Below are 26,823 nucleotides of genomic sequence, written 5' to 3' on the forward strand. Positions count from 1 at the left end.
AGTTACCCCAAAAGCTAATAAATTAATGGTAAAAACACAACTGTTACAACACTGCTTATTCAATGTACAATAATAAACAGAAAACAAAAAACACCTTGTCCTGTTTAATTTTAACATATTTTGTTTGTATGTTTGTTGTGGTATGTTTGTACTACCCAGTCTCACAAAGTTTCGTGATATAGTCACACATTTTTTTGATTCTTTTTTCGTGCTATTATCACGAAATTTCGTGTTTTTCGTGATCGTATAACGAATTCCTGTTTTCGTGTGATTATCACGTATTGGTTACTTGACTGTTTTGTTCTATTTTTAAACCATTGTCGCTTCGGTTTAGGGTTAGATTTAGTGCTTGCATTAGAATGTCACTTTATATATTGATCTATACTATTTTTTCTGATTTATTTTTTTATATGTCGCCTGGCATTAGGGTTAGAGTTGGGTTTGGTTAGGGATGTCATTTTATGTAAATCTAACCCTAAACCAAAGCGACAATGGTAAGAAAATAGGACAAAACAGTCGAGCAACCAATACGCGACAACCACACGAAAACAGGAATTCATCACACGATCACGAAAAAACACGAAATTTCGTGATAATAGCACAAAAAAGAATAAAAAAAAAATGTGACTATATAACGAAATTTCGTGAGACTGGGCTGGTTTGTAAAAACTTTGTAAAAACTTCTTAAATGACCTAATATTAATAAGGCCTTGTCCTGGATTAACCTAAACCCTGTCTGGGAAACCGCCCCAGACGCATCCAAAATGTGTTCCTGTTTTCTTTGGTTTATCATTAGGAAAAGGGGGAAGATAAAGCTAAAAAAAATTCATTTACTTAACAATTTGCAGATGTGTGTATGTGTGTGTTTTTAAAGAGCAGAGGCAAAAGTAAGTTAAGGAAGTCACTCCCTTAAAGTGCACCACATTCCATTCTGTGTAAGAGACATCGCCTGTGTGGATGTGTGGAAAGTGAACTCCAGAAAATCTCCACAGGATGAAGGGAGTGTTCAATACACAGCACAGGGGAAGAACTCATGGGACAGCTCAGAGAGCTAAGACCATATTAAAGCATAGTTTTAGGTGGTGGCTTAGTATAAATATCAATATCGTGTTCAGGCTCAGTAAAAAGCTATGCAATGTTTGATATCCATTCAAGTATTTTTGAAACTAAACTTCTTGAACAGTTTTGAAAGAATGACTTAGGCTACTTTAAACACAGCATCTATTAGAGAAGAGGTAACACCGCCACATCCTAATGAGAATGCATCTTTCATCCAGCACTCTAAACATAAAACCACAGTCTGCCATTAAGATGATGAGTGACCTCATTAGTCAACAGAAGGTGAAATCCGGCATCACTTCTAACAAAGCAAGACTCCAAAATACACATATTGTCTTGAAAGCAGCATTGGCATGTCAGCATAACTTTTGAAGCTTTTAACAAAATATTTTTTTATAGACAATTATGATAAATGTGCATTTTGATTGTTGCTGCAAACACAAATTACTGCAGACAATGCCCACATCCTCTGTGAGGTTTCATCCTCGATCAAGCCTTTTAAAATCTGCTTATATACTCATGGGTTCAACACAGGATTATCTTGGTGTGCTTCTTCAGTTGTACAAAGATTGAGTGATCCACCAAAACCCAAATGTCAATCTACACTGACTGTATACAGTCACTTCTGCAGTCTGTGCATAACCTTCCAAGAAAAAGTGGTTACATTTTCCACTGTTGGTTGAGTTTAAACTTAGTGCATTCAACTCTCCGGTTCTGAGACTTAAGTTGAAATCTAATCTTTTTTTATTACTGTCATTCTGTTCACTTTCAGATGACATGCCCTGTGGCTCTGTTTACTGAAAATACACTGCATATAAGCTTCCACTTCACTTAAGTTCATGCAAGCTAATGTTCATTTCCTGTACAAGGGCAATTTCAGACAAGATGCGAAGCAGTTAGGCTACTTTCACTATCTACCAAACATTGGCCAATAATTCACTTTTTACTGTTGTATTACATTTTAAAGTTTAGTATGAATAGGGAAATATTATCGCTGCTGGTACTCGAAACTAAAGTCTCCACTAACAGTGTGCTTTATCACGCAAATCTCATGTCAACTAACGTTACTAGTTTCACAGACCAACACTAATGAAGTCATGTTTAAGTTGCGGTTTAGTTAAGCTATATCTAAAACAAATACGTTCGTAAGTTATATCTATTCATCTTTTCCTGGACAGTAGGCTTCTACAAACGTATCAATAACACGACATCATGCAATGCTTTAGTCAGAAATCTTTCTCTGAACTGGACTGATGCCCTGAGCTACAGACATGAGAAGGAGACAAAAGAAGAAACAAAAGAGGAAACAAAATAACCCATTTTGTCATCTGACTGTGGTCTAGAAAAGTCTTGTATTATCATTTTTAAAGCAATATTAAAAGAAAACACAAATGAAGAAATAAACTTTCCTCAGGAGTCCAGGTAACCAAGCTCTACAGGTGACGTATCAAACCGCTGAAGTAAGAAACTTCACTCACCCGGCTGCTGTCGTCAAGTGTAAAAAAGAAGTATTTGTTGGCGAACCCCGCACCAGAGATGTTTAATTTTGTCCTCCTATTGTACTTTTGACTCTCAAAATTTTTGGTCAATCTGTCTCTCTCACAGAGGCTCGAGCTCAGGCAGCTAAGATAACCAACTGTGCAGCGAGTGCACGCGTTACGGAAAAACGCGCGCGGAACATTTGTGTTCAGCGCGCGCCTCCCTGCGTACCGTACAGCCACTGCTGACAAGTCTTCACATGTTTAAATACTAGGCTATACGTATGTAGTGTCTGCAATTTGAGAAATGATACATAATAATGTGATATCATAACGATCTGCTCTTAGAAACGCAAAACAAAACAATAATCAGAAGTTTATATTCCAACAGCATGACTTTGATAATTGTAATAACTGCAAATATTGGACTATAGTTTATATTCGTTGGAAAGCGTCAAGAAAGTTGATAACACGTACATTTCGGGTTTGAAAGTGCATTTTATTATTGTAGAATACAGATCTTTCCTCTGATTAAGTCAAAAAGAGTTACAGATTGAGCTTTGAGCTTCCCACCATTTGCATTCACACAAAAAATATACAAAACATATTGATGTCCTAAGGCTATCCTATGACACATAAAATGGGTGATCACAGTCATACAATTGATGATTCAACACAAATTCTTCAGAATACAGATCAATCATGAAAATGTTATAAAAATAATAACATTAATATAATAAAATATAATTATGTATATTGTTTATATATATATATATTGTTCATGAATATGTATTTTGGGATTGACAATATTACCTAAGAAGCGACTATTGGTAAGTCTATAGAAAACCATGAAAAACGGCAATTTGTGCATATTAGTGAACCAGCTGGAATTGCTTAAACCCTCCCCACAGACAGACAATATCAGTAGGAAATTTACAAAAAGTAATAGGAAACAGTATCTCTGCCATTTTTTTACTATTTGGTAACTGCTTTTTGAGACATGACTGCAAGCAGCAACAATTGTTCCCAAACCACAACCACAAAAATAGCAAAGTATGACTACCAAAGACAGGACGAAAAGAAAAATTTGAACCTATCTCAGGCACAGCTTAACCTGAACAAATTATGTGCATCACTTCTTTAGTTTTAATCTCAATCCTTCAGCCTTAATATTGTAACTGATTTAACATTATGAATGCTTTCAGTTACAAGTTAAACGTCACGTGTGCCCAACATGATGAAACACTGTTTAGACACTGCTTGTTGTTAAAAGTGGGTAACAGTATTTCTGTGGGAAAATTAGTTTGTGTGCTGGATTGTAGGACATTAATTGCCTTGGGTCTTAGCTAATTCAGAAAAATAAAATTATCTTGAGCAGTGTGCTTAATATCAGGTTTCCATTAGGATGCACTGTTGTACCAGCTGCCTTTTAGGGGCATTAGGTGTCAGCTCAGCTATATATTTGCAATTAGCTATAGCTTGATGGCAGCTAAACATTTATACCAAGACAGGACATTGTCAAAACCTATAAAATCCATAGCAATCTTTCAAAAAACAGGAACATACATGCTGATAACAAATGTATAGACTGAATGCACTTGCAGGTTAAAATAGTAAACATACCACCTTGATATTTGATAGTTGTGCTGTAATTTTATTGCATCAATTGGAGCCAATCATGGATACATGTAATGTGAACTGTTGGAGCATTTGCCGTGGCACTGAAGAACTTCAAACTGTTCTATCTCTAAATCTCTGTTAGTCTTTTCCAATGATATCCATCTGGTTTTAAGACACTACTGGCTTTGATAGGGCGTTATCTCATATAGAGCTTCACAATGCAGGTGGAGAACTAATATTGCCTGATCAAAAGCCATCATCTCTTAAACATACACCTGCTGGCATAACTAAACCAAAAAGAGGAAAGTCAATTGGGAGTTACAGTGTATGAAGTAGAATTAGGTTATACCATCACCTACTGTTCATTTTAAGAACTGCATTAACAGGTTCAGAGCACAGGCTTTCTTTCGCAAGACATCAAGATCCAGTGGAATGAAAAAATAAAATAAAATAAACAAAATAAAAATTATTTCACACACAAAAAAAACTTACCTCCCTTTAAGTAGACCAGCCACAAATTAAAATACTTACATCACTTTTTCTATATCTCTTAAAATGTTAATTTCAGATTTCAGAAATAAACTTGGTCACTCAATGGTTATCAGAAAAAAGAAAAAGAAAATTGCACACTACATGAAAAGCAACAATCATTGTCACTCAGCCCTAAGACGGGACAAAAACATCTGGCCTCTAACAAAAGCATACATAAATCCAAATGTTAAACGTCACTGATAAAAAAATAAATACGTTAACAAATATAAATTCCTATGGGCAGATCACTAGAGATGCTGTAATCTTTTAAACATGGCAATGTTGATAGTGTTTTCAAATGTCTACATCAACACACTTCAACTCTCTGTGAAAGACAGCAAAACTCATGTAAGCGCAGTTTTATACTTACACTTCAATACACACACGCACACAGTGTGCAGTGGATGTTGCGGTCAACTACTGACGCTCTCTCTTTCAGTTGCCGACATTGCCCTACCGAAACATTACACAAACACAACATAATAACAGAGGCTGATGAATAATGTTGGCAATTGAACCCAAACCCGTACATAGCTTTGAGGAACCGCAGTGCTAATATGTTTGTATTTATAGCATAGGTAAATTTGAACATTGCTATAAAAGTCTTATGAAACCATTTCCAAGTTTTGATCATGTATTTTTCTTTTTTTAAACATTTTTTTAAAGCTTTTTATGTTTTATGTTTAGTTTTTTTTTGTACAAATATTTGTATTATTATCCTCTTGTACATGACCAAAAAGAACCACTCTTCAAAAAAGGAACAAAAAAACATGCATAATTTCTTTTTGTACTCATTACATTTTCCATGTTTTTATAGACATTTAAAAATCTTTGTACTTTCAATATAACACATCTTTTTTGTAATCAAAGTCTTTTTTTTAAGTTTCAGTTTTCCTCAGTGAGGTAAAAGTCTGGGGTATCAGGTATTGCTCAAGTTGAACTCTCTCTCCTACATTCTCCGGTCCTCCACATTACCAAAGGGAGTCCTTCAGCAGAGCAAAGCAGCTCCTCTATGGGCAGTGAACAGAAGCTGTGCAAAACTCTCCCACATGATTTAAATTCAGTGGACTAAACCCCTAATAAAAGTTTTTTTTTTCTTTTCCAGAGTCACACGTAGCCCCTGAACAGTGGAACAGGAGAGATAAATGATACCATCGGTGCTCCCCTGTGGTCAGAGACGGTAAGAGCAGGTGTGAGTCTACAAGAACAGCGCCTCCTATCTACACAGGTCCTTCAGCGCTGCCTCACCCTGGGGTTTCCTCTTCTTCACAATGACTTTGTGATGAGGCTTGCTGTTTTGTTGTATCTTGTTGGGATTGTTCTGTGGCCCTTGAGCACTTTTAGCGTTAGCACGCTGTCGGTTCTAGTTGAAACACATGAAAAACATTATAGATGAGTGTCACCTTGGAATTTAATGTTTGTCATAAATTGATTTACGGCATTTCTTACCTTACTGCCCTTATTAGTGGGTGTTTGCATTGGCGTTGAATGATTCTGCGATCTGTGATTGGACAGATTTCTCTCAGTACCCTCGCTGTGAGTGCCGGAGCCCCGCCCACCCAGTGCTTTTGCAGTCTTACACGGCGTTCCATCGGAGTCCTGCAGAAAGACAGTCACGACGCATGACATCAGTCTTAAACTTTCTCTCTCAGTTCAAAGAACGTGTTTGCATGGGTACAAAGTGCTTACCGCATCGCTTGAGCTGGAAGCTGTTGAGGATGGAGACGTTGATGGTGATGTTGATGATGAAGGAGAAGAAGAGGAGGAACTGGATGACACTTTGCTTCTGGAGACTGGAAGAAGCTCATTAACTTCCTCTGAAAAGTTATTATTACATTCATCCTCAGCCTCAACTAGCAGAGTGACATCATTTCCTATAAAAAAAAAATCAATAAGGGATATTCAGTTTTTTAAAGCATAACTAAACCCCTGGTCAGAGCCTGACTCCACCCACTGGCAATATTTGAAAAATGCAAGAAAAGTGGGCAGATCCCAACGGAGATAGAGGGGACGACCTAAGTGTGTGGTAAGATGGTAACAAGGGCGTGGTGATCTTGAACCTGCTTACGTCACGAGTCATTTTTTGGACCCAACATCCAATAGGAAAATTCAACTGCAGTAGCCACCGTTCAACCTGAAGAGGGCAGCACTCAGACGTTTTTACACCATATATTGTAGTATTGAAACACTTTATATCCAAATGTCAAAAAACTTACTTAAATCAATGAACAGCACTAATAAAGCCCCATTCTTACAGATCATTAATTAAAAAAAGTTAGTTTAGGGTTTAGTTACACTTTAAAGACAGAGGTATACCAGAGATCACAATGAGCTCAGGTCACAGAGTAACGTCATACCATTACAGTTGAGGGCAGGCTCATTGTCTCTTTGCTGGACCCAGTTTTTACTGATCCAGTCACGGTAGTCTGCTACTTCCTGGGTGACACGGATTATTCTACCCAGAATGCTGTGGGAGATAAAAATGAGATGAAGATATGAATCCTATCCTGAGTTTTGTCACAGTATTTATTTATTTACACCTGACTGTTAAAGGAATGGGGAATAGTTCACCCAAAAATGAAAATAAAATATTGTTGTTATAAACCTGTATAGATTTCTTTGTTCTGATGAACACGAATGAACATTTTTCAGGAATGTTTGTAACCAAACCGAACATAAGCACCATTTATTTCCATAGTAGGAAAGAATACTATGGAAGTAAATTGGGCTCATGAACATGTTTCTAAACAGTAATGTATGTTGCAATATACTGTAAAAATGAAACACACACTTTTTATAAGACTTTTCTGTAAATTTACATGCACTCTCTCACCTCTCAAACTTGTTGTTGGGGTAGTGCTTGGCAATGTAAGACACAGCGTGACCTAAGACAAGGTAAGCATAATTAAAAGCCTCTTTCACCTGCATCGCTCCATATGAACTTCGTCCGACATCATTTCCTGTGACGGCAGACACAAACAAATTTTAGAACATTTAGGTCAGAAAGATTCTATAAATACTGTATATATCCATTTTCTTGGAAACGTCTGTATCTGTATTCCTACTGAATGTGAATAAGAGACCTGGTTGCAAAGGATCCTCAATGTAAAGCATAGAGGGTCTGTACCCATCCAGCATGCCCCTCTGCACTTCATCTTTAGCCACATACGAGCCACCATCTTTGATCCTGATCCCCGTCTTCAGGTAGTTAAAATTCCGACCATACAACTCAAAGAACTCTATCAAAAGCACACCCAGGTTTGTGTTTGGACTGTTCACATCCTCTCGGTAATGAAGCTAGACAATAAAGAAGAAATTATTATTACAATGTTATTAACAGCTTATAAATACTAATCATTCAAATTGGGGTCGTGCACCAAGAAAGCAGACGTAATATCAGAAAACTATCTAAGCAAGAATTAGAATAATCCTGATATTTGAAAAGAAGATCATATTTTACTATATAATTTGTTTAGTTACCGTATTTCCCGGAATATAAGTCGCATAAATGCATTTTGAATAGGAACATCACTATACGTCGCATTTATTTATAAAATGATTTCACCAAATTTCAGGCAAGATATTCAACTAAACAATGGCATACAGAACAGCAGGCTGAAGAGGTGTCCGTACATGTTAAAGTAATATTACCATTTATTCATCGAACACAATAGCATATCGAACATACCTGGGAGGCTGAATAGGCTAAATTAACACGACAAGTCAAATCAAGTTCAAAAAGGTCCTGAAGTCATTCCACATAACTGAATCCATTGAATTAGATAAATATAAGAGCAGCATAGAGCGGACTCTCGCGGCTGTAGACGGTAATGGTTTCTCTTGGTTCATATGAATTAACTTTGACATACAAGTAATCGCAGGACAAGCCAAACTACGAAAAAAGTTTGACTATATAGTCCGGAAAATAGGGTATATGCATTTACCAGTAATATTCAAATGGGGGAGTTAAAGGTATATTATCCATTCTGACTTATTAACACCGTTTAAGAGTTTGATTCCAAGTGTCAAAAAAACAAGTTGATGACAAAGTATTTCTGTGCCGAATGCACTTCGTAAAGTTTCAGAAAATTTTGTTGAACATGAAAGATTCATATGTAACAATTGTGCTTTATTTCTTTTATGGGCAATTTCAGTCCTGGAATTACAGTGGAACTCCTTATATGTGCACTTTAACCAGAATAGCGCAGACACACACCAACCAAGAGCTGACACAAAATCACCATTATGGAAACAATGGATATAGTTTGTTCATCTGGGGTAGCAGTGGATTTGTGCAAGTGTGTTGGTTTTACGCTGGTTTTCGTTGAAATGGGGCAGTTCCAGTCGCAGGCAGTGTTTTGTTAGCAATCGGAGAGTCAGTGCATATAATGTAAACGACATGAACATGTAGTGAATCAAAAGTTATCCAGAGATAGTGGGATAATGTTTACAGGCAAGAGCGGATGTAGAGGAGAAGCCTGACCTGTAAGAAGCTGACCACCATAAGGAATAGACTGTAGGATCCGATTCCTCCAGTGAAAACCTCATTCAATTCTCTCTGCAGTAAAAACTGCTTTAAAACCATCACCAGGTACGGTAACGCAGGGTATTGCTGTAACACACAAATACAAAGGAAGTCAGAATCTCTTTGAGTTATCAAGCATCTGGTGTTGATCCAATGTACTTGATTCAAATCACAGCATCTAAAACTTATGCAGCATCTATTTTAATCTTACTTTGCTACTCGAGAGGCAATAATGAATAAAAAATGCGCTAATGTGCCAGCACTCCACACTCACCTGTTTGAAGTCCTTGATAAGCTTTGCAGCTTTAACACCACTTTGCACATTAAAGCTGATGTCCACTTTGACCTCTGTGTGCAAGTCTGTGAGTTTGATGATGGGGACCTACACGCACAACACGCACGCACAGAGCATTATACATGGAAAACAACAAAGACCATCAACACATACAACACAAAGGAGAGCTCGTACCGTCGCTTTGTCAAGAACTTTGATAGTGTTCTCGTCTGCAACTTGTCTCTTGCGTAGCGCCTCTTCAAGAGTCCACAGAGGCAAAGTCTCCCAGTTCCCAAAAACCACCAAGTCTATGTCACTGGTACACAGAGGAAGAGAGATAGTGAACACAAAATTAACTCGACATGAATGAGATTGACTACTTTGGACACACGCATGCGCGCACACACACACACACACACACACACACAGATTTATTTAAATAAGACATGGTTCAGTAATCTAGGGAAAGAATAAATGCAGTATGACTGGGCTGAGTGACGCAAGATTGAATCTCATGGAAAAATGCACACAGTCTGGATCATGGGATAAGCAGAGCTAAAATTACAAATCTTAATCTCCACACACACACACACCTACTCATACATGGAAACAAAATAAGGGAACAAAGTACTAAAAAACTGATTTAATACAATGCAAGCTTTGTTCTACCTTATAACGTCTTTAACAGAGTTGAATTAAGAAACAAATATCCAATTAAAATCCTATTACCTCTCCACTGTGTTTAAATGAGCCAAACAGGTGGAATAATAGATACTTTCAAGACTATTAAATATACCATAAAGATGTTGTTTTAAATGACAAAAATAGCATAAGTAAAACGGTTTTGGCATTACCTTGTAGGCAAGTACAAGCCCGTGCTGAAGCTGCCAAATACTTGAACCTGAACACGGAAAAAAGAAAAAGGTCAGACTGAAACTGTGAAAGCATCATCACCAATAGTCATTCTTTGTTCAGATTTCAGGCTGATGAGATGCGCCGAGTTTCTATCTGTTCTGTTCATACATAGACCTCATACAATGTAATCACAAATACAGTAATAACAGTCAAACAATACACGTACAACTAAAAGTAATGACAGGATTTAAAAGCAAGGATGAGAAGTCTGTGCTTTTGCCGAAACGTAAAAGTTGATAACTATGGTGTGTATCAAATTTAATGTCAAGAGCCTTAAATTTAGCATCTCCAATGTCTTGGCATCATGTTGACCAAGTGTGGTATCAAATCTCATGAATCCCCAATGAGGAGTATTTAAAAGTTCATAGTATACAACTGTCAAAAACACACTTCCTTGTGCCAGTTGGTGGTATTATGCCGGGACTCGCAATGGCCACATCAATGTGATCAGACTCCTTGGCCAAACATACACCTCACATTTCATCACAATCAAACAATGTATGCCTTAGATATAAGACACTTCCTGTTTCTCTGATTTTGCAAAAAATTGCAGTCGCCATGGCAACAGCTTTTGCGATATCAAAAATCTGTTCGGATTTTAGCATCTCCAATGTCTTGGCATCATGTTCACCAAGTTTGGTGTCAATCGCATGAATCCCCTCAGAGGATTATTTAAAAGTTCACTGCATGCCCTTCAAACAATCCTAAATTGGCCGACTTCAAGTTGGACGGGGCTCATGGGTGTCGACACGAAAGTTGTTCGGGTCGATGAGATCTATGCACGTACCAAGTTTCGTACATGTGCATACGTATGTATGTATGCACAATCTATTCACCAAGTTTTTTGCATTACAGGGGCGCTACAGAGCCCACATCACATCTGTGTGCCAGCCTTTGCCCGGTCCTAATGGCTGACGACTCTGACTTTTTGGACTTTTGAGACTTTTTGAGCATGTTAAGGCCCCGAAAACTGAAAAAAGAAGAAATAAAACTTCCTAAAGAATACAATAGGGCTTTGCACCTACGATGCTCAGGCACTAATAAAACATTGCCAACATACTGGTTAAATAACCTCATTAGTTTTTATTTAGCATTTTATTGATATAGAGGTTCAGTGGCTTTTTCTTCATATCCTCTCAAATCAAAACACTTGTGTGGTGTTTCATGTAGCCATGTCACAAGCCTTTTGAAACACAGTCGAGGAGTGTTTGTGTTTGCTTTATGTCCTCAACATTGCTTTCAGGTACCACGTGGGACCAATGTCAATTCTGGTATATAGTTATTGGTGACATTGTGAAAGAAACAGCTAAAAAGAACTGACCTCATATATACAGTGAAAAAAGAGGGAAAAAAACATTTTGTTCTAGGTTAAAAACAAGCTAAGCTCTAAGACAACATCTGTGGCATAATCTTGACTTTAAAATTCATTAGATTTGGTGCTTTTAATCAAGGTCTGTAGGGCAATGTTCCCCATAATCCCCCATAGATTCCCATGGTCATGGATTCCCATTGTCATTGTTTTGTTGTAATCAAAAGTATGCCGCAAAATCATATAACCCAATTCAAAATAAAAAGTGCAAAATAAATATAAACATAAATGAATACAAATTTGAACTTGAGCCTAGAAAATAAGTATCCATATTTATTAAGACAGTGTTGTTGTGCAGGCGCTTAGTGATGCAAGAGTCTGTATGGTTCAAAAATAGCAGATAAAGCCTCTCCTTGCACAGTTAAATACTCAATCTGCTTACACACTATTCATATGAAGCTCTTCCAGTATGAGTCTTTGAGGTCCATTGAATATTAGAACTAATATATTCCTACATGTTTTTAGAGAAGTAGGGATCTTAAAAGAAATTGGCATGTCTGACAAAACTTTTTTATTCCCAAAATACACAAGCAACCATGCAGGAATAAACAATCTCAGCACTGGCACTTGAAGTGCAGTTTTTACAATGCATTTTTATGCATGGCTATGAATAAATTTTATAGACTCCTGGGTATTTTGATGCCTCACTGAGACCATAGATTAAACTGATTCTGTTTATTTTTTTATAAATTCATAAAAATGAATAAATATTGAATTTGTCACAATCGTTTGCACACTCATTGCCAAGAGTGAACTCATCTCAAAGCAGTCAGATATTTTATGTTTTTGTACTGGGACCCAACTGTCTAAGAATACATTATAGAAACTTTATGTGGACAATCAGATGAACTAAAAGTGTGCAAGTAACACTTACATCGGCACTGGGCCACAAGTCCTTGATGACTCTCTGGATCCTGGCCACCACCTCCAGCCTCATTTGCTCTTCCTCTGGGCGAGGAGAGATGTATTCATAAAAGTCCTTTATCTCTTCATGCAGCCTGGAGAAAGAGGAAGAAATTAACTGAGCATGACAGAATCACTAGATATTTAAGAAATTATGTCTTCATATAAAATAAGGCTCCTAAATTATTAACAGTAATACCACACAGAAGTGCTTAAGCAGCACTGTACCAGAATCAGGTGGTGCCTACAATAAACCCTGTGACCTTTTGAGCTGAAATGCAAATGCTTACATAATTTCTAAAGAAGAGTATTTGTGGGCTTATCCAGAGCATTTCTTTTAAAAATAAAAGGATAAAAAATAATTTTCCAAAACTTTATTTAAACATAATTTAAGGCAGGGGATCATGTTTACATCTAATAGCAATTACTCTATATGGAACAGAAGCTAGAGGACCAAACACAAGGTGCAGCTATAAACTGCTAAAAATCACATGATTTAGAGTAGACAGACTTACTAGAAAGTCATTTTGTCTGTCTATGTGCATTGTAAGTAGAATGTGAAACAAGCCTGCCAGACTTTTTCCACCCAGGTAACAGGTTTGTAGTTTGCTTCAGTATTTAATTGCGCTTAACTAAAGTGTATATGTGACCCTGGACCACAAAACCAGTCATACGTACCACAGGCATATTAGCAATAGCCAACAATACATTGGATGGTTCAAAATTAGGGGTGTAATGATTCAACCGTGTGTGTGTCCCATTAAAAATGCCTGTCTGAAATCGATTCTGAATCGCAAGGCTGCGATTCTTTGTTTAATGCACAGCTTGTGTGTGTACTATGGCATTTGGTCAGTAGGAAGTCGTTTATAACGTGCATTTAAAAAAGCAACACTCGTTAAACAAAATCATTTAAAATATTCAATATTATCATGAAAATACCTGAAACAATTTGAAGAACAGTGATATAAATATTCCTGTAGTCATTTCCTTGAAAAGCATTCGTAATGCTACTTCTTCTGTGGCACAAAGGCAGTTTCTGCACGGGAGCGCCCCCTGGATTTCACCGTAATTCATTCAAATTCATTCATTGAGAAAACGCGCATTTGCACGGTTAATCGTTACACCCCTATTCAAAATTATAGATGTCAAAAATCATGCAAGAAATAATTGACAACGGGCCGTTTAATTATTCGAAAATAATGCAGACACAAAGTGGTAATGCAGCATGACGCGAAGCGGGTGTGTGTTATTTTCACTTATACACAGGGCTGTTGAATACTTTACTCTGATTCGTTGAGAAATGCTCCATGGGTATGCATTATTTTTTGATAACCGCACACGTGACCTGAACAATGTCTTAGCAATGTCAATGGTAACTGTGGTATAAGCGGAATAATTGACTCCGGGCCTTCGAATTATCTGAAAATAATTTAACGCCCCGTTGTCAATCATTCCTTACATATTTCAAAGGAACGGATTCCTCAAAATGTATATATATTTATATATGCATTTATATTTGTATGCATGTATGCATGTATGCATGTATGTATGTATGTATGTATGTATGTATGTATGTATGTATGTATGTATGTATGTATGTATGTATGTATGTATGTATGTATGTATGTATATCTATGTGCTTTACAGTGGTAATAGTTAAGAATGTTGGTTAACATGACGTAGGGTGACAGAGCATTTGGCAACTCACACCCTAGTTATGCTCAAGTAAACATTTAAAGGCTGGTTAGTAGCAGGCAGATGGAGACTGCCGGCAGGTGATGGCCCATTACACATCTCCAGGCCAAAACCTAGATTATTATACAACATCACAGTCCTAGTGCATTTAAACGTGCATTCTACATTCAACTAATGTGGCATCACTAATCGACTAATTAAAAACTCAAGATACCAATAAATGTGTATTTAAGCTTTAAACAAAAGCTGATATTGTAAAATTCATGAGCATTGATTGATTGAACCTCAAAGTAACTATAAAAATTCCCAATGAGCATAACTAGCACTTCTTAAACAAGTTCTTCCATAATCTCAAACAAAATCAGGGAACAAAGCACAATTCAGCAGACACTGGCACAAAACGAAACTTGACAGTAAAAGAATACGAGACAAATATCTTCCACCCAGATATTTCAGAAATAGTCCACACAGGTGTGACACCTGCCCTGCAGAACATTGTCGCTCGGGAATTCTATGCATCCTATTACAGAAGAATGAGAGTGACTCTTTAAAATACCAGGAATTGTTCACAAACCTTGTGGCAATGTCCCACGAGTCAAACTGATGGATCACATTTACACCTTATCTGTGCAGAGTAAAAATGTGGTTTTATGAAGGTAAAGTTGACCTAAACATGGAGTCATTTGACTTAATAAGCGACACAAATGCAGACCGTGTGCTTGTCTGAGTGGAAACTCTGAAAGGAATTTTCGTATTTTCTATAACAAGTCACAAACAAATGAGTCATGCAAAACATTGAGCGTGCAAACACGTGGTCTCTTGGGGTCCGATCAGTGTGTTTGTCTGACTGTGCCGAAAAACCCAAACTGCATGAGAAATTCAGCCCTAGCTATGCTCACACACACACACACACACACACACAGACACTCTGCAGAGGCAATTGGACAACATTCATGAAAGCCGGTCAACACTGCAACACAAACACACCCAATGCCAACACACTGGACAGTTCCGCAATGTGCAACGTTGGTGCCAAGGAAATCCCACGATGCGAAAAGCACCCTTAAACATTTCACAACCTTACCAGATGTTTAAATGTTAGTAATGTAAAGGAATATGAGCAGTTTTTAAAGTTAATGGAAAGCATTAACGGAAAGATCAACAAAATTGTCACCCAAGTTCCAAGCCAGACGACTGTCGTGATTTCAATTAATTGTAAAAAATTTACGAAACATGTCCATTACAGCATTAAATATTTAGATTTGCTCACATTGCATCAATTATTTCTTAATGTGTGTGTTTTTGCAGCGTTGAGCATTTACACAAATCACAGACGTGTCTGTTGAGCTAAGGAACATGATGGCCAATGAGATGTGTTTTAATGATGAGTTCTGATGTGCACACTGACCCTTTATTTAATTTTTTAAGTTAATATATAGGGGTGTAACGATTAACCGTGCAAATGAGCGTTTTCTCAATGAATGAATTTGAATAAATTACTGTGAAATCTCGGCACATCCGAACGCCATGGGGCGGTCTCATGGAAAGTTATTCCAGGAAATGTCTACAGGAATATTTATATCGCTGTTCTTCAAATTTTTTCAGGAATTTTCATGATAATAAAGAATATTTTGAATGATTTTTATTTAACGAGTGTTGCTTTTTTAAACGCACGTTATAAACGACTCCGACTCATAATGATTTTAGATTGATAAGGACTTCCTACTGACCAAATGCCGTAGTACACGCACAAGCTGTGCATGAAACAAAGAATCGCAGCCTTGCGGTTCAGAATTGATTTAAGACAGGCATTTTTAATGGGGCACATGATTTAATTGTTACATTCCTATTAATAATATGATGAAAGTTAGATGCGTGCAACAGTTATTTTTTTATTTTACATATATTATTATCTTTAAGATGTTTGTTTAACTTCAGTTAATTCAGGTTTATAGGTTCGGTTGGTTTATTTTATCCCAACGTTTATCTAATGTTAAAAAACGGAAACAGGAAGTGCTTCTGGACCAGTGTTGTTTACATCTTTTGAACTGGTCTATACCATTTATTACCAGTTTGAACAATCATTTTGTTTTTTCATGCTTCTAGGCTACTAGACATTTTATTTAATAATGCTTAAAACAGCATCCATAAACACTTTTCAGCTTTTTTTGTCTGGAATATGACCTGTACAACGTATTCTATTATTCTGTTATTTAACATTAATAATTATGATCACAATATAAAGGGGGGGGGGGTGTTCAACAATGATTTTGGTTTTAATCTTGCGGTATTGAGTGCTCATTTTATATTTAAAACATCTTATATGCTGTTCTTGGTCACCTCAGTTTAAAGACACTTCTGATGCTGCTTTACTTCTTCATTGTATATTTTATGCATTAAATAATAAAATTTTTTTTTTAAATGTATTTAATAATGGCCCTATGTAGCATTATGCAATTGTTGTGCAGATACATTTTTGTTAGTGCCAGCTGCATTTCTTGACAAGCCAGGAGATGTGAATTTGCAGTGGGTTTGGTTTGTTAGTCCTGCATTGAGGTGTGGCAGAAGCTGTATTTGTTGAGCTCTAGCTGTTCCCAATAACCAAGCATAGGCTGCTATGGTTTAAGTTGTCTCTATAAGAGAGGGAGTGGAATATGTTGCCTGCCGATAAATAAACTGTTGTTAAATTATGATACTTTAATTTTTAGCACCATTATAGTTTATCATAGGTCTAGCATTATAGTTTATCATAGGTCTAGCATTATAGTTCATCATAGCATTACTCCATCATGAACTAAACGCATGAGTCAGTAATCAATCCTCACACATATCATTTTGAGAAGTCAATTACAATAAAAGTATTTTTGCATGTGCTTGCAGAGTATATGTTGTTGCACCAAGTCTGCATGGTAAATGCTCAATCTAACAAGAGAACTGAGAGCAGTTGAAAGAGGAAAAGAGAGTATAAATGACCTTCTGATTTCAACTTATTTCATCAAATCTAAAACAAGATTTAGACCTTTAAAGCATTCATCCTTAGAAGTCTGTTTCAAAAGCACATTTGACCTCAGTGTTGTCCATTCATGCTGTGGGAAAACAGACACCCACTGAGTATTACATCCCCGAGTTTCGTTTCACAAGAAAAGCTGTTCAGATAAGTTTCAATTCTTCAGAGCTGCCTGTTGTGCCATCCAGTCAAATACAAGCAACATGCAGTTTACTGCCCCTGTCAGCCAATCAGACTGTCACAATCCTACAATGCAAGTCCATCCAACCCAAAACCTAAAAAAAAGTTTTTACTGGATGACTTAAAGTACACATAAAAACATGCGTACTTCAGTGTTGAGATAACATTGATTTTGGTTGCAATGTGTGTTTGTGTGCAAAATGGGTATCTGTTGACTAAGTTTCAAGCTATTGTTAAAGGTCAGTCATTCTGTAACCTAAAGCATATATACAGTTAATACAATACACAAATTAGTTTTTAATAATTTTATATATACATTTTGTATTTTGTAATATTTAGTGAAGTTTAGGTTAGAAAATCCTATTAATATAAATGCAAAACTACAACATCATAGAGACAAGTTCACACAACAAAATAACAATGTAATAAATATACAAGCAAACAAACAAGGAACTTGTCACAATACAAAAATGATTGTTTCAGTACCGATACCAAATCAAGAATTGCGATTACAGACACTTTTCGATACTTTTCCTGAAAGGGGAGAAGTGCTCTCAAATCTCATTGCTGTGCTTTATTTTAAAACCGGGACAACATTCTAATAATATATCACACTAACAAATGAACATATGAACAGCAGATATATTAAACATTTTAACAAAATATGAAAAACATCTCTGTTAGCAGTTATCACTATAACCACTGCATATATATTCAATTAACCATAATATTTACCATAATTAAAAGGAAATGATGAGCCTAAATAATAACCTAATGTTATTTAAGCCGTGATATATGGATTAATATAGGACTTTAATGTCTGATTTATTTGTGGATAACTTTATATTTGAGTCCATAATTTCTAACAAGGTGTTGCACAAAAGAAATGCATAATATAAATATAAATCACTGACAAACATGCACATGCTCGGATTATAATCATTTATACCACGGGTCTGTTGAATGCTGTATTCTGATTGGTTGAGAAATGTTCAGCTGGTATGCATTATGTTTTGATAACCGCACATCTAACCTGTCAAATGTCTTAAAAATAGGCACCAGAGCAATGTTTGTGGTAACCATGGTATAAGAGGAACAATTGACTCCGGTCCTTTGAATTATTTGAAAATAATGCATACCCGCGGTGTAACGGCTTCGCGCCGTGACTCGAATTTCGAAAGTTAAGACGACTGAGCTGCAGCAGGCAGGCATAAGATGTATAAAAACACATTTGAGAAGAAAGGCGCAGGAGCAGCATACAGTTAAGTTGCGTGCGTTCTACTGGCTTTGCCTTTGCGATCGACTGGTCAATCGCGATCTAACTATTGGGCCATATTTCACTCCTCGCGTCATCTTTTTCTACCAGTCTATCACAAGTTATCCACCGCAAAACCTTTTTTGGGGGGTAATGAACATACATACTACATACGGTCATTAATCATCTTCATCTGTGAATCTAATGGATGCATGTGCCAAAATATTGCCTTAATTTGATTACATTAGGGATTAGAGATGTAACAGTATGACAATTTCATTTCATTTTACTGACCTAAACGATCACAGTTATTAGTATTATCAAATTTTATTAGCTTTAAAGGAATAGTCTATCCTTTTTCCATATTAAACTATGTTACTACCTTAACTAAGAAGAGTTGATACATCCATCTATCATCTTAGTGCGTCTCTCATTATGAGAGGGAGAAGGGGAGCGGATTTTTCAGGCAAGTCGAAGTAATCCCAAAAGTGCTATTCTGCCATACAATATAGTTACCCTTTTAAATCCACTTAGAAAAGCGCTACGTTTTATTTTGTGCCACCATACTTTATGAATGCAGGACTTTGTGCCACCATACATAACTTTGGTGAATGCAGGACAGTATTTACAATTTCACAATAATTAAAATTTTAAAATGGTAAGACAAACCGTCTGGAATTTTTTTATCATGATAAACTCTGAAACCGGCAATCGTTTACCCTAATCGATTATATATAAAGTTTCCACAAGGCATACATATTTCAGTCCTTCCAGAAAAACGCAGAGTTTTTTGTGATTGTTGAGGGCAAATATCCTTGATCTTGTAGCACTTTTTCTTAAAAAATGCGATGGAATATGCGGGATATTTATGCAATTTTATGCGATAAAATTGTGGGATCTTGTAAAAACTGTTTGCAGCTTTCCATTTATGTTTACTTCGCGTAATTATGTCACTTCTTAACATTACCATGACAACAGGGGACATGGCAGTGCATGTTTGAAGTAAATACAACATTTTCAACTTTCTGCTAAGATATATATGACTTTTTGCTACAAAAATGTGGGGATTATGAAATCATGCAAGCCCTGCATAATTTGCAAGCAGAAATGTGCAATTTATGTGGCAAAAGTGCAGCATATTTAAAAATGCGCCCCCGCATAAATATGCAGACTTTGGCTGATTATGCATTGAATCATGCGATCGCATAATCATATTTTTCTGGAGGGACAGATATTTGGCACAGTTGTGTGATAAATAACTGACCTTCAAGCTATTATGAAAGTTCAAAGTACAACACCCAACTCTTAACTTAAGTCTGACCAAACCTAAAGAACATGCAATACCTTTAGGCAAAAGCGAGTTCTCCATTTCAGGTTGCTAGGCACAGTTTGACCTGCTGTCAGTCAGGCATGTCAAGGCCTTCAGGCTGCTGAGAGCACACTGAACCTTTATAGCTTAAACATTTAGGAGAACCATGATATAACCACAGTTACATACACTATTAAACCCCATCATTCATGCTCAGTGTGTGCTAACGGTTTACTTTAGAGCTGCATGATAAATCGCACGAGATTGTCCTCGATAAATAGTAAATCGCTATCAGCTGCTTTCACAATGGGCAGCATTTACTACACAGAGCCGTAGTTCACTGATAAGCGGGAAAATATCGCATTTATAATCGCGGATGAACCACCTGTGATTATGAATGCGATATTTCCCCTCTTGTCAGTGAACTAAGGCTTTGTGTAGTAAATGTCACTCCATCTGAAAGCAGCGGATGGCAATTTATTACTAATCAAGTAACCGGCTTTACTGACGAGATGCAGGTGACAATCTCGTGCGATTTATCGTGCAGTCCTCCTAGTACAAAGTGAAAATATAACCTTATTTACTAAATGTGTGCTCCAGACGATTTCTTGACGCTTAGAATTCAACCAGGCTCGACCAATCTCATTGCCCGCGCCCACACACGCATAGTATTTTGGGACAAGATGATGAAGGCACTGTATCTCAGGAGACAGGAAGTAAACCAAACATTGAATTCGGACGTGCCTCCGAAGACAGCATTTTAGAGATTTTGGATGCAATGTTAATTACATCTTTGCTAGCACAACATAAAAAGCAGCCCAACATGGCCTCACCCATAGCCTCACATTTTATATTGTTCCAAGCTAACTTCTCCTAAACTATTTATTTACCAGGCAGCATCACCAGTATAATGCAGTGATTTACAAATTGCATAATGCAGATTCTAAAAATGTTGTTGCCATTGTACGAAGAACAAAAGTAACACGAGTCAAACACATTCTTCAGCACACAACTGTCAAACTGTTTGCCTTGACCCAAAGTAACCATATTTTGGGGAAAATACCACTCTGGGAAGAGCCACAGTAATGATTCAGAGGCTTAAGTGCTTTAACTGGGTATGGTTGTGTGGCACAATCAAACCTCTGGCACAGAGCTTAAAAAACTCACATACCCAAAAACCTCTGCTAGCAACAGAGATTCATACTCAGGGAAATGCACGCTGAGAGTGATATTACTTGTGTAGCATCTAACAGTTCTGAGAAAGGCTGAACACAAACACGGTTTTATTTTAATATAGCCTCCATCAACCAACTAAATGCCTCCCTCATGTCCTGTGTTATTATGGTATGTATGTAATAACAGTGATCGCTTAAAAAACTGAACATTTAGCTTGAATCTGAGAGGCAGCCGCCAGAGGGTTTTTATGCAAAACAGTTAATAATACCAATCATTTACATGCATTTATGCATTTGGCAGATGCATTTAACAAATTAAGAGTGCATTCAATCTATACATTAGGTTTCAGTATGCATTTTCCTTGAGGACAGTCCCTGAGCTTCAAAGTTTTGGAAAACGACACCATTATCATTTTCGTGTAATCTCGAACAAAGGAATGTGTGAAAACAGTGACCTCATGTGAATGTGTACTACATATTTAGTCTACAGACATGCTCGAAACAACCATAAAAACAATGCTGATCTACAGCAGGGGTCCCCTAGCCTAGCTAACACCAGACCAGTCTCATAGAGAATGAGACGTGGTCTGGGAACCATATGCAAATTTTCTCGTATTTGAGGCATGGTTTACGAATGCCCAGAGCCGTTTATTGAGCGTTACGAATGTCTATCAAATGAGTCTATAAATTTTACCAGATGACTAATGTAGAGCGACATCAATTCAAAAGTAAACGACTTTTATCGGGTACGAGTGCAGCTGAAAGCTATGCAACTGAACCGGTAGCTGTATATTGTATTGAAAAGCAACAAATTTTAGTGGCACTACGACAACCACAGTACACGCATAATGACAATGATATTAATAAATACCACTTACCATTTATAAGTTAAATGTACTTCGTCGTCGACAACGACGATGCCTAGCAGGTTGGTCCTATAAAACTCCGTGTTTATCATGTCTTGCCATACACAAACATCCTTCTTGGATATTTAATAGCCCAGTTTAACGTCAAAAGTTGCTCTTTTTTAAATAAACTTGCGTTTAAAACTACGTAGAACACCATCAAAGGCATTGAAACGTAACTTCGCGTCTGTTGCCTTATTATAACAAATAACAAAACTGCCTCCGTGTGCCCCATAGACGTCGTCATCGTCTTGCTGCCACCTCCCCGTTCTGTGATTGGTTCCCTATTTCAGGGGCAAAAAAGGGCCAGAGTTTCCATGCTAGACTTGCAGCGTGAATAAATTTGCGCGCAAGGCAGCATGGGGAAACCCAGGCTAGGGGTCCCCAACTTTTTACCGGACCGGTTTCAGCTTTAAAAATTTTTTTTGAGATGCTGAACAAAGTGCTGAAAATCCTTCTTTGCGAAATGTATAACGTTTTAAACGACAGTAAAGATCAAAGAACCATACATTAGGAAAATGAATAACGGCTTTATTTTTGTAGACGAGTTTGCCTGCCCATTTAGTCTAAAAAATTGATGGTAAACGAACTTGGCTTGATTTTCTCGAAGGCAGCTTGAACCTTAGGTCGGGCTCAAGCCCTAAGTTCAAGTAACAGAACAGAAAAAAAAATGAGCAGTGAAGGTGGAGATGAGAAAGAGAAGTGATGCCAGAAGAACTTTGCAACTTGTGCACGACCCGGTACTGGGTCGCGACCTGGTGGTTGGGGACTCTGGTCTACAAGACTGTATTTGTGCAAAAAATTTAGTTTTTGAATGCTTTTGCAACCAAATGTACAAAATTATTCTGCTTTATAGTCAATAGTCATTTGTAGTAATATACCAACCTCATTATCCGTCAAACGAAAATGCTCAATGCTTTTGCCATCTCGATTATTTATATTTATCGCTCTAAAGAAGAATGTGTGTATATATATATGCAGGTGGGTAGTGTTTCTTTACAAAGAAACATCCCTTACTACTGACCTGACATGCATAATACAAAATTTTAAGTTGTTTTGTGGATCCCTAAAATCTTTTGACAGTTTTTGAAATGATTGTTGTGTCAATGTACCCTGAGTGGATGTTATTCTTTAACCAAAAACTATTTAAAGACATTAAGTTGCTTAAATGTTTTCTGAATCTAAATGAATGCCCACCATGTATTTAAATTACTTCAGTGTACTCAATATGCTAGTCATACACTGAAAACATCCCTTTTTTTTTTTTTTTAGAAAAACCCAACATAAAAAATTCAGCAGCGGCACAACTGAGTGCAGAAAGAAGAGAGGGGAAATCCTCTCTCGCTGCAGCAAAGCTGTCAGGCTGATGAAAAGATCAGAATTCACTCTGAGAAAGCTGATTGGTTAGAAGCACTGTGACATCAGAGAGACCGGGATCGTGTGTCATCTGAAAAGGGGAGCGTTTGTTTTGGGAAGAATGGGCAGGAACTCGCTCAACACGCAGAAAACATAAACAAAATTCTCGACACACCCATAAAACTATCACTTTTCTTATGCCTCCTAAAAGTACACTGACTGACATGATTATAGTGGGAAATCAACCACACACACACACACAGCAAAAATCACTACAAAAATGATAAATAAAACACTGCTATACTGAATAAAGGGAGCACATAAGTAGATTTCATTCTTATTTTCTGTTTGCCGAAAACGAATAATCCCCAAATAAGTAGAATAAAATCTTTCTGAGCATTTACATCACTACACTTTGTCTTACATCTATAAGACGGAGTTAAAAGGAGATTATTTATAAGAAAAACAGAAAACAGTGAAAGTGAGATCATCAGGTGGGAAGGTCTGTAGGTGTGGGCTGGAGTATTAGACTAATCACAAAGGAATGCTCTTATGTAAACAATCTGCTAACATTACTATAAATGAGGATAAAGCTTCTCTCCAGTGTACTTTGCTCTGGGCTTTACAAGCTGCTGCATATATCACAGACGGTCATATGCACTTTCCAAAAACCTACCAAACCACCACCACACCCACTACACCGAATATAGGATCCAACAAATTGAAAATTTTGTACCTTTAGCAGTACACCTCTCGGATACACTGGACGATCTTTGTATTAACATTTATATTTAGTGTTCTTAATAAAACCCAGCTACTATAACCCAAATCTATCTAGTCAGAGATAAGAATGGATTGGGAGCATGTTGCTTATTTTAATTTCCCGCACTACTCCCGAACTATTTTATTTATGACAAACATGGAGTACAGCTTACACCCAAAGAGAGTTTAGTAAAAATAATATCAGACGTTAAATGAAGGTGTACTAATAAACATCTGAATGACGCCAATAAAAATGCAGACAAAAAGTGCATGTCAGTATGACTTGTAATCTTCGAAAACGTAGGGGTAAGCTGAATGTGAGATGCATGGTGCAGATTGCTAACTACCTGAATGAATGAAAGATAATGATTAATAAGAGAGGAAGAAACCATACAACCACCACGTGTGTTAATCTTTTTGGAAAAAAATATATTTTACATTTTAGCATTTGGTATATGCTTTTATCCAAAAACTTTTACATTTTATTCAGTGCTCTCTGAGATCGAACCCATGACCTTTGCGTTGCTAACACAATGAGTTACAGGAACATACATAAACAATAATAACTTTGAGAATTAATTGGTATGTTAATTGTTGCATTAAACTTTACCATAGTAAGTATAGTTTTTAAATTATCAGTTAGTCCCACTGTTAAACAGTGTAAGATTTGTCTTTAACAATTTGTTTACTTTTTAATGACAGTGGTGGTTTATTCTAAGGTAACAGTTTTATTGTAATCGTGAGTCATCATTTGTGGCACATTTACGAAAGGGTTTTATGTGTTTATCGCAGATCTTAAATCACAAAGCAAAAGTAAAAACTGCGAGAACTTTCTGAAAGTTTGTGGGACTGCTGGTTTTGGGATAGAGAAACGTCACTGGCATTTAAACGGAAGGATTGCTGGGATACTCTAGACATGCCAAATATGGTGAAAACAAGCTTGGATGTTAAACGACTGATAAACATGCTAGGTTATATATACACGTTACTGTAGTAAATAGATTCATGGTGCCAGATACAAACGACGTGCTACTGCTTATACACATCTTATTAAATATTTAAAGACAGCTTTTGCAGAGCTGTTGATGATTATAATCTGCTCCAGCTATGGTACCGTTTTATCTATTACGCGTCAGCTCACTCCTCGCAACTTTTCACACAACCCTTATTTTAGCATAAATGTAACGTTAGGCCACCTCCTGAAACATAACCTTTGCTCAGCACACACCTGGGCCCTACGTCGTTTTGAGATGTTTTTATTCACCCACACATATAATAAAGTTAATTCGTAAAACTCACCCCACGATGCCATCGTAGTTTCTGTTTTTCCACGGTGTGCCCGCGTAGATCTGCGCTTCCCCAGCTGTCAGCAGGCTCCTGTTAAAGCCGATGGTGCTCGCCTTGTTGTCTCGTTTCCTCTTGTTGGGGAGCCCCCTTCCAAATCCGACGACCCCACTTCCACCCACTTGCCCCCCTCCGCCAACACCCCTGGTCACCACAGCCCTGCTGCTGTTATTGTTATTTGTTTCCAGCGGAATAAAGTCTAGTTGATCGGCGACCTCACTGTCAGGTTTGGATCCAGACATCCCCTGCTGATCCTTGGGCTCGCTGCTGCTGCCGTTGTTAGTCGGTTTGGCACTGGCGGTGTTGCAGTTGTTGTTAAAGTAGAGATTTCCCAGCGTCTGTGTCGTTTCCCAGATTTGCATCCACAGGTTGTTGGCAGGTCCGCGCTGTTCTGGCTGAAACCAGGCGATTCTAGGATCCATCAAACCCCAGAGCCCCCAGACCAGAGCAAAGCTCGGTTCGCTTAACCCACTAGCACGCTTTGCGCTGAGGGACACGCTCGCTCTCTTCGCCCTAGACCGCTACTAAAATATCCGTTCGGGACTGTGTGGGTCCATTAACGTCTCTCCCGAGAGAAAAATACAGCTTCGCGATTTATGAAGATGCCGTAAAAAAGGTGTTTAGCTAAAATAAATATGCAACCGTCGAACTTCAGAGCTCGTGGACAGCGAAACGTGACAGGCGTCTGTTTAATGCATCTGACCTGTTTCTCAGATCGTGTCTCCTCAATGGCGGACTTACGGGACTACTGCGCATGCCTAGGCTGCTGGGGCGAGCGGCGTGTGCGCGCGCGGACACCGAATGTTACGCAAGAGTGCACGTAAAGATTCTGTTACGTAACAGCGAGCCACGCTGAGGGTTTGATACTGTAGTAATTTGAATACATGTAATTTGAAGCCTTAGCGTGATGTGAGGTCATATTTCATGTGAAACAAGGCATAAGCTTTATAACAAGTTTATGTGGGGTTTACTATTATTATATTGAGCGATTTTGTAATTAAACATTAAACGTAAACACGAAGAAAAATTGCAATGAAGCTTCTAAAACTTGTTTATGTTGGTTATTCTTATTCCACATATATTGGAGAAATGACAAAACAAAATATTAAGATGTACCAAAATCCAAAACTTATGAAAAGAACTAGACAGCACTATTTATTT

The 26,823-nt window shown here is 37.4% G+C and overlaps 2 protein-coding genes across 5 annotated transcripts in view; both read right to left on the minus strand.

The window, feature by feature from the left end:
• The window catches only part of adcy7 (adenylate cyclase 7), a 58,101-nt gene extending 55,375 nt beyond the window's left edge, over positions 1 to 2,726 (minus strand). For 2 of the 4 annotated variants that reach the window (XM_055205858.2, XM_055205841.2), the window contains exon 1: positions 2,538 to 2,726. The gene's annotated coding sequence lies outside the window, so the exon portion shown is untranslated. The remainder of the gene's footprint in view (positions 1 to 2,537) is intronic. The other 2 variants (XM_055205868.2, XM_055205850.2) reach the window with 1 other exon arrangement.
• Positions 2,727 to 3,015: 289 nt separating this feature from the next.
• On the minus strand, positions 3,016 to 26,440 carry tent4b (terminal nucleotidyltransferase 4B). The gene is made up of 12 exons (XM_055205909.2): positions 25,618 to 26,440; positions 12,646 to 12,769; positions 10,342 to 10,388; positions 9,683 to 9,803; positions 9,488 to 9,595; positions 9,172 to 9,300; positions 7,772 to 7,985; positions 7,522 to 7,648; positions 7,046 to 7,155; positions 6,378 to 6,562; positions 6,138 to 6,287; positions 3,016 to 6,051 (listed from the first exon to the last, which is right to left on the minus strand). Exons 1-12 carry the CDS (start codon positions 26,082 to 26,084, stop codon positions 5,905 to 5,907), a joined length of 1,929 nt encoding a protein of 642 aa, XP_055061884.2. The 5' UTR covers positions 26,085 to 26,440; the 3' UTR covers positions 3,016 to 5,904.
• Positions 26,441 to 26,823: the final 383 nt, after the last annotated feature.

This window comes from Misgurnus anguillicaudatus, chromosome 21 (assembly GCF_027580225.2).
Source record: "Misgurnus anguillicaudatus chromosome 21, ASM2758022v2, whole genome shotgun sequence".
In the NCBI taxonomy this organism is placed as follows: domain Eukaryota; kingdom Metazoa; phylum Chordata; class Actinopteri; order Cypriniformes; family Cobitidae; genus Misgurnus; species Misgurnus anguillicaudatus.

Coding starts and splice junctions, on each gene's coding strand:
- tent4b (XM_055205909.2), bottom strand. CDS start 26,084: ATGGATCCTAGAATCGCCTGGTTTCAGCCAGAACAGCGCGGACCTGCC. Junction 9,596..9,682: donor AAGTTCTTGACAAAGCGACG/GTACGAGCTCTC, acceptor TTGTGCGTGTAG/GTCCCCATCATCAAACTCAC. Junction 6,563..7,045: donor GCCTGCCCTCAACTGTAATG/GTATGACGTTAC, acceptor TTTTTTTTATAG/GAAATGATGTCACTCTGCTA.